We start from the raw sequence: 9,291 nt of genomic DNA, 5'->3' as shown, positions 1-9,291 counted from the left end.
TTATCTTCCTCTCAGATTCTGTAAAGAAGTTGCTGGTTTCACCCTCAAGTTATGGATTTACTTATGTCATAGGGTAGCAATGACACCTATACAATTACAGATTTACCAGTGTGATATTTTAGCAAAAAATACCTATGAGATCACATATCTACCAATGTTATTTGTGACAGAATGTACCCATGAGAATATAGATCTAAAAATCTTAAATGCACTCCACAACTTCTACACTTTCATCTTCTTATTCTTCCATTTTTCTGTTGGGATTTGTTGCTTAGGATTTTGTGTTATCCAACCCTCTGCAATGAATTCCTTCCTTACTTTCTCTCTCTCTATTTTTATTACAATGACAAATATTAAGCTGCATTTTACTGTGTTTTAGCTACCATATAAGGACATTTATCTTTGGGATGAGCGATATATGCCTATATATGTGTGTGTGTGTGTGTGTGTGTTTAAGTCTACCTTGGTGAAGGGTGATTGAACCATGTCTAGAATCAATATAATTCAAATTATATTAAATATGGAGTGAAACATGAAATATTATCAAATCCTTAAAGCACTCCTCTAAGATGTCCTAGGTAGTGACCCTTTCCTCAACCCCGGGGTTGTCTCTAGCAGCTACAATAGTGTCCATTTGAAGTCGTGATTAATCAAATAGATGTGATATGAAAGGCCTTTTCTTAAGCGTATCTCCACATATATTCAGAAAAAGTGAAGATACCTTTGGCCATTCTGTCTCAATCCATGTTTAGAAATCTCCCCAATGAATTCCCAATGCCTTCTAGAACTTCTTGGTGTGAGAAGGGAGAAAGAGACTGTCTAATCATACCCAAACTGGCTTCTTCGTAACCACCATTTTTGTGGCCTCGAAACAAAGAAACCATGAAGTTACAAAAAGACTCGCCCTTCCCCAAAACCATGGCTCATCAGTTTTGACAAATTCCAGAACTTTTGGTTATTGAATTGAACAACAAAGAATCCCTTCGCGCATAGGTAAATATCACAATTTTTAGTTCAGTTGAGGTAGATCCATTGATGGAAATCTTCAGACTTGTGCTAGAAAGCATTAAATCAACATATAATAGCTCTAGATTGGATAACAGAAAAAAGGCCACTCACCTCTTGTACTTTTACTGCTTTCTCCATCTTCTCAACTAGGTAAGGACATGGAATTGTGAGATTTGGAGTTTGTCTTTCTGGTGTGGCCATTTTCCCACCCACTATTTCTTTAAATGAGCTTGGGCCCTTTGCAACAGAAGATGATCCGAGTGGAAATCTAGTTTCTGAGGCTCCACCCCTTAGCCTCAAATTTATAAATATTGTAGAATTACTTTCAATGGCATACTCATTCAAATGGGTGACATCTTGTAAAACTTTTCCTTCATGGAGTAGATTTTGTATATTGTTAGGTATACCCAATTTTTCTTAACACCTAGAATAATTAACAATTGATTCTCCACTTAAGGTCTTCAAAAACACTTGAAATTCTTCCTCACTCTCTAGATTTGAGAATTCATGTCTCTGGACATAAAAAAAAAACCCTCTAATGTATGTCTGGGGCGAGGTTTTTTCAAACTTCGTCGACCCAATCCCTCATCTATCCACCGACTTGCATTAAGAGAACACAACCTCGCTCGAAAAAGTTGGGACCGAGATCACCAATAAAAACCAGAGAAAGATGATAGATCCTGCATAAAGCCACCGGATTTACAAACTCCTGCTGCTAAAAAAAGCCATGGCATACCTCTCCATCAAAGACCTTCGATACAAGTGGGAAACCATTCAGAAAATAAAGCACGTACAAACCCCTCGCTACAGAAAGCCCCCAAGGTTTGCCGAATCCCTCCAAAGAGCTCGCCATGAGAGCTTGGAGTGGCAATCCGTAGCTCGACAATGTATTCGAACAACCTCAACAAGTACAAAAACCTTAACCATTGCATCTTCTCCTAAAAATACCGAAGGTGGCAAAACCTATCAAACTCAGGTGTCAAACCAACAGTGAGGACAGCCATCTCTGGCTGCTATCCGCGAATGTCGGTTTGACTCATCACCGTTATCAAGGAAAACCACGCCACCTGTAATAACCCGCTGGTGGTCCGTAAGGGAGCAGGCTTTCACTCCTGCCAGATGCCTCTGGGTCTTGGGCCGTTAACCTGTTTCCTTACGTCCGAGGAAGACGAGCTCTTAGCCAAGCAGAAGCAGTTTTACGGCATACTCCAGGCCGAACCATTGCATCTTCTCCTACCTTAATCTTTTAAAGCCTATTTTTTTTTTTTTTTTTATCAAACCTATAATAAATCACCCTTAAAAAACATTTCCATTATATTCCATCATATCCATTATATTCCACCATAAAAATTAAAAAGAAGAAGACAAAAACACATCGTAAATTGATCTCTTTACTCAAAATCGTAAAAATGAATTGTAAATTCACCTCTTCTCAAACATCCCTCCAATTTGGTTAACTTTGGGAGCCCTATCCACACAAAAGTGTGTAGACGCTCTCTTTCTCTGATTCATTCATTCATATATATAGAACATCAATTTTTAAAACATAATGTTAAATAGCACAACTTAATGATTTTATCGAAAATTGTCACGATTTAATCTATACAACATGACATCGTTATAAAAAATTCCTCACCATACATTTATTACATTAAACAGACCATCTTTTTTCCAATTTTATGTGTGACCACAAATAACAAAACAACATGGATAGTGTGCACAAAGTAATTTAAGTGCTATAATGCTATTCTCTATGCAGCGAAATCAGTATTAAAATCAGTATTATTTGGATGGTTCGCTTACTCCATCGAGTTTTTTTTGGATGATATGGATGACACCATCACAATTTATCAGGAGTTACATAAACTCTAAAGCGGTAAGTCATGCGCTGCACTGTAGCCTCTAACGCAACAACCTCTGTAATCTAAATTCATTCTCCACATTATTAGTCACTTGGTTTCGTCCTGGGATTGAGCTGCTGCTTTACTGGCCATGTCTTTAACAAAGGTGTTTAAGTTATTAAAAGATGAGCCCCCAGGGAGGACTGCCCTCGTTGCACACTCCTTAAGCCTCAAAGCATTCTCTCTCAACTGCTTTCCTTGGCTACTTTTCATCATTCTCTTCACCAATTCCTCTACCTCTTCTTTCGGCACCACCTTCTGGTCATCCACGTCCACGCCTTCAAACTTCAGGCCGACCTCCCACACTTCCTTCGCAAACTTGCAGTTCAGAAACTGATCGGCAAAATAAGGAAAACCGACCACGGGAACTCCCATGCCAATGGCCTCCGAAATCGAGTTCCATCCGGCGTGAGTGAGGAATAATCCAACCGATGTGTGGGCAAGGACTTTAACCTGAGGCGCCCACGCTACAAGCAGTGCCCGATCCTTGGTTCTTTCTACAAAGCCATCTGGTTTAACTACAGGGTTACCTTCTGCGATATCCGAGCGAAGAACCCACAGGAAAGGATGCCCACTATCCTCTAACCCTAGGGCCAGCTCCCGCAATTGCTCCTGAGATTTGACAGCTAGGCTGCCAAAGGAAATGTATATAACAGATGCTGGCTCTTGCATATTCAGCCATGCCAGGCAGCTCTCCTCCTCCTCCCACAGACTGGTGGTGGAATCCCTTCCTTGTAAGAAATTGGGAAGGAATACAGGTCCTATGGCCAAGGCAGGACATCCATCCAAAGAGAGGGCTGCCACTGCCTCCCTTCCTTCAAGCTCCTCAAACGTGTTCACCAGCACGTAGTCCCCTTTATTCTGCATCTGCGTTTCATAGAGAAAGGCATTGAAACGACTGTCCGACGGATCCTCCGCGCGAAAGACGGAACTCAAATCGGCTGGCCTCAAAGGTGGGATATTACCCGGCAGACAAGTGATCAGTTTCTCTGTATTGTACGCTTTGCCTACTGCACTTCCAGAGGCCCACCCGAGCGAGTAGTTAGTTATTGCAGTTCAAGAAACCGGGAAAAAAAACAAACAAACAAAAACAAAAAAAACAAAAAACAAAAAAACTGTTGAAAGGCAGGAAAAACGAAAAACAGCACGGCAGTGGAGACGCGCTTACCTCTGATCGGAATATATCCCTCAGACATAAGGAGGGTAGTGTAGCGCTGGGCAACGGAGGCAGCAGCACAAAATGGCCAGAAGACAACCCTGGGCACTTTCATGTTTGTGGCAACCTCATCCGTGCAAGACATAAAAGCATCTGCCACGATGCATGTGATTGGTGGAAAGGAATATTTTTCCTGATCACCAGTAGGGTTGCTGCTGCTACAAAGGAGTTGCTCCAATGCAGGGCCCAATTTTTGCAGTGCTGACATATACACGCCGAGGTTGGAGGGGCGGCCGTCGTCGAACAATAAGCCATCAGAAAGAGACAGAAATCGAATTTTCCCGCTTCGGAGATGAAGATCGTCGCCCGAAGCAACAGAATGGTTGCTTCTGCCAGAAACTTTGACCACGCGTTTATGGGTTCCTTCAGTGTTGACGAAAGTGATAAAAAATCCTCGCATAGCCAGCAGCTGCGCCAAATTCATGAGAGCGTTAACATGACCTTGCCCAGGATATGGAACAATCACTGCGTGCGAGGCACATTGATTTTCAGTATCCATTACAGTAATATGCAGGCCTATCCGCTCACTTTTCCCTCTTATTTCTTGAAGTTGCGAACTTTACACCTCGGTTCAGTTCTAGTGACAAGTACTTTAATAAGAATGGTTAGGATGCTCTTGTTTAGCGGACTGTCCAAGTCACAAGTACCTAGTGCGAGAATGGTTAGTATGCGCCAGACAGTCCATGAGGCGACGTTTTGCTATCGATTTTAACACCATTGGCTAGTCTAGATTTCAATTGACAAGTACTTCTAACGAGAATGGTTAGGATATGCATCATGACTGCTTTCAGGGGAATAATCCATGTAAATAGTTCACATTATTAATCTACTTGATTATGGTTGATGTGGAGTGAGTCTCAGGAAGGCAATGGTTTTATGAATATAGTAAAAAAGAATGCTGATGAAAGTAATGTATTTCATGAATTTAGAAAAAGTGAGCATGTGGACAATCATTAAAACATTAATATAATTCGTTGGATGTTGAAGAAAAAGGAAGAAAGGGGACGAGAGAGTGGATGGCGTAATCCCACGGGAACCTACACGGTTCATGGAACATTGTGATGTTTAAATAGAATTGGTTGGATGTGAAAGAAAAAGGAATAAAGGAGAGGAGAGAGTGGATGTCGTAATCCCAGGGGTAACTACACGGTTCATGGAACATTGTGAATTCATACGGATGTGGCACCAATGTTTTTTCATTCCACATGTTTTCGTAAAATGGAATTTACCCAAACTTGCACTCTTTCTTCGCTTCTTTTAGTTAAGTGTGTAAAATAGTTATGATACTTAACCAAAATCGCATATGGACAACGATGATAATCTCCAATTATTCAATATAATAACACGTACAAAACTCAATATGATGTGGTCGGCACACCGACCTAATACCCATGGTTAAATCATGATTTTTGTTAATTGAAATGTGTTAAAAAATCACTAAGACACTGATCTTGAAAAATTCATTCCAAAAAATATATCTCAAATTCTAACCATTTTGCTTTTCCACGTAACGACACTCTGTCAATACTTTTCCAGAAATGCTGATGAACGGTCATCCCCAGCAGATTGTGACAGTACAGAGAGGATAAAGTATGATGATAATTTCATTTTAAAAACGACAATTTACAGATGCTTTTCCGAAGACGCAAACGCTGTGTCATATTACATGGTTATGTCTATCCGTGCACTTAGGCAATGAGTGGCAACATCATTTCAGAAAACACCAAATAGGTAAGCGCTGTGGAAGTGCAAATATTAATGGCCGAAGATGTCCGCATCATTCCTATTTGCAACAACCGAAAATTATTTTGCCCACTTACATTACTCCAACGAAAGCGAGTGACTGTACGCCGCCTTTGAAACGTTTCCATGACGTGGCGAATTTATTATATTGTCATATAGATAAGATTGACATTCTTACCTCGCCTACTGGAGCTATCTTTCGAAGACTCTAGGACAATGCAATTTTGTCATAATTGGACAGGTAATGAAATTGTATATACTTTATATTAAAAATCTCCCACGCTATATACAAACACGTGAATACCATGGATGCCTTTGAATTATTACCCTTAGAACCATTGAAGATATTTAATATATTTCTATATCAATATCCATTCTCAGTCATAAAATTGAACCCAGCCGAAATCAAATATATAATTATATTAATATACTCAAAAATATAATTCTATTAATATATTAATATACTCAAAAATATAATTCTATTAATATATTAATATACTCAAAAATATAATTCTATTAATATACCAGGCCAAGGCATTAAATGAGCGACGTTTACAATAATTTCACCATAGTTTGACTCACTAGTCCTTCCCCTAATTCGTTGTCAGACACATTGATGAATTATATCGAACTGATCCTGGTCACGGAGGACCTCGGACTCGGCGACACGATGAGGACAACGGGGTGAGCTTAGTGGTTCCGCGGTCGTGGCTCTTTTCAAGTCGCAGATGGCAGATTCTGCGACGAGTTGTCGACCATTCGCTGCAGTCGTCGACTCCAAGTAATAATCAGTCCGCTGCTCGACCTCTTTCCACGCCTAGGGTATTGTCATGACTGCGTTCAGCGATGACGCCGATGCTCGTGGCTGTCAACTAACCAGCTCGTCAAAACAAAGGAAATACGAAAGGAATGTACAAGCAAATGCAATAACAATTATAGTATAGCATTTAAGAATACTGTAAAAATATGATGATAAGAAGAGTGTATAACAATCGTATTATAACATTTAAGAATACTACAAAAATATGATGATAAGAAGAGTGTATAAATTTGAAGGACGCCTTGTATATTACATCTAAATGTTATAATATTTTTCAAGGTCATATATAAGAAGCCAAAAAGAGGAAGATAAAGTTATGTAAGAGTTTTAAGCATTTTTATGATAATGTATATAATTTTGAACTATTTAAAGCCTCAAATACCATACTTACCTTCAACGTCGAAGATTTATATGAGTTCCATGAGGGTGTTATGGAGTAAGATGAGCAAATTGCCGAATCAAATCCCAAACTAGAGAGGAATGAGATCACAAAGAACTTCGAATAGAGAATCCTAGGTAGAATTAGGATTCAAATGAACAAAGTATATTTGATTCCTTCGGAAGAAAAAGGTTGAGAGTAAACCACATGGATAAGGTTGAGAGTAAATCACATGGATTTCAAAAAAAGAGTTGGACTAAATCACATCACTATTTCATAAAATCTTATTTTATGAATCTTTTGAGCAAAAGCTTTCTTTTCCTTTTAAGATGAGAGTTTAGCATGAGAGTTTAATGTAAGACCATTTTTTTAATGCGTAGTAAACTTTTTTATAGAGTTGAATGGTGTTATTGCGCTAGAGGTATGACTTAGAGGCGCATTCTACAACTATGTATGACCGTGATGTGTAAATATGTCATGTCTTAAGGAACATACCTAAAGAACTCCATGAACGTGCTAGTGTACTCATCATTTGTCATAGAACCCATCTAAAACCCATACAACTCCATAGCTCTATCATTATAGTACCTTTCTAACAAGTACTTCTTCTTGAAGAGTCTCTCAAACTCATCCCAAATCAACCCCTCTTCCCGAATGCCCTTGAAATTTTTCACATGTTCCCACCAAATATTTTATTTCCCTTTAAGATTGAAGGTGGCCATCTTGGCTTTCACGTTCTCTGAATAACTATGCAATCTGAAGAATTTCTTCAACCCAAGCAACCATGCCTCTGCATCTTCTACCTTCTTCATCTCTCCATCAAATGTAGGTGGCTAGAATTTCTTGAACTCCTCAGGTAAGTATTCAGCCCTCCTACAAGGATGATGATTGTGATGATGTCTCCTAAATGAGGAACTCGAAGGATTCCCATATATACTAGTTCTTCTGTTAGGTGTATTTGGTGATCTTCCACCTCTAAAAAGTATCCCCTCTATCCCATTTGTATCCATACCGAGACCTACTACCATAAGCTCCATTAGTTTTATTTTCCTATTCTTGACTGATCCTCAATCGTCCCTGTTTTTGTAACTCTGAAAAGATCTAAAGGATCACTACATTAACCTCTACCTACTTTTCCTAAGAAATTTCAAGTATTTCTTGAGCCTTAATGAACCTATCATTGTTTTCATTGCAACTTCTGATTTCTTCCCTATAGCTCCTCAATGTATATGCTATACTAGGAGAATACTCTTCTCCTTGCCACCCAACTAATCTGCGGGGAGAGTCATGAGAATTGTAGTCTACCATTATTATCTTCATCTTTGATTCTCTTCTTCTTGCAAGTGTACCATGTCAGATAAACCAAATAGATACCAAAATCAAATCCATGCCTAAGTGATGTTCAAGGGAGGCTTATCTCATATGAAATATCAATCCACATTAGCATGTACATGCATAATCATAAGCATATCCATATAATGACATCAACACATCAGCATCACAACAACATAACAACATAACAATATCATGCATGACCATACCAATTGTATACCATGGCCCCATGCATGAAAAATTAACCTTGACAACATTAGACTTTACACAAAGAGGCCACAACCCACTCTGAAACCACTGTGTAATGCCACCTCCCACATTTACCCACTTTCACTGGTTTTCCCATGGTAAACATGAGATGAGGTCACTACTAAGAATCAACATCCTAAATCAACTTAAGGAAATGGAGTTGACCATTTAAGGACTTAATGACTTCCCTCAGGTGCTAGAGGACCTCTAGGAGCAACCCAACCCCTCCAGGTGTCCAACCCCTAAGATGACTCTCTTTTCCACTGTCCTAAAACCCCAGTGCTACCTTGCCAAGGCATGCCAACAACTAGGGCCCTCCATTCACATGGATAAGCCTGGCTCCATGCAACTGTGGAATTTTTTTCTCAGTTCTATGTGACCGGCCCTGAATTTCGAGCCACATTTTTAGGGCCAAGACTCAAGCCTCTGCCCAGAAGTCAATGGAACTTCTAGAGATGATATATGACATTGAAACAATTATTTTAAAACAAAACTGAAACCAGGACTTGACCTGACCTTCCCTAACTAGGACTGACATTCCATCAAACACTTGGTAAACATGTAGGCTATAGGTCATGAATTCAAGTATGAACATAAGGAGCTAAAAACGTGTCTGAGGTTTAACAAGAATGATCATTTCCTT

At 39.4% G+C, this 9,291-nt stretch overlaps 1 protein-coding gene across 1 annotated transcript; it reads right to left on the bottom strand.

Annotated features, from left to right (window-relative positions):
• Positions 1 to 2,560: 2,560 nt before the first annotated feature.
• Positions 2,561 to 4,877, bottom strand: LOC149203751 (linamarin synthase 1-like). Its single transcript, XM_089400239.1, has 2 exons — positions 4,078 to 4,877; positions 2,561 to 3,919 (listed from the first exon to the last, which is right to left on the bottom strand). The coding sequence occupies exons 1-2, from the start codon at positions 4,622 to 4,624 to the stop codon at positions 2,958 to 2,960; spliced, it is 1,509 nt and encodes a 502-aa protein (XP_089256365.1). The 5' UTR covers positions 4,625 to 4,877; the 3' UTR covers positions 2,561 to 2,957.
• Positions 4,878 to 9,291: the final 4,414 nt, after the last annotated feature.

This window comes from Pinus tabuliformis, chromosome 2_1 (assembly GCF_031772625.1).
Source record: "Pinus tabuliformis cultivar Carrire ecotype Pingquan chromosome 2_1, CPIR1, whole genome shotgun sequence".
NCBI lineage: Eukaryota > Viridiplantae > Streptophyta > Pinopsida > Pinales > Pinaceae > Pinus > Pinus tabuliformis.
Note: the sequence above shows the minus strand (reverse complement) of the source record. Positions and strands in the feature narration are given on the sequence as shown.

Coding starts and splice junctions, on each gene's coding strand:
- LOC149203751 (XM_089400239.1), bottom strand. CDS start 4,624: ATGGATACTGAAAATCAATGTGCCTCGCACGCAGTGATTGTTCCATAT. Junction 3,920..4,077: donor GGGATATATTCCGATCAGAG/GTAAGCGCGTCT, acceptor CTGGAAGTGCAG/TAGGCAAAGCGTACAATACA.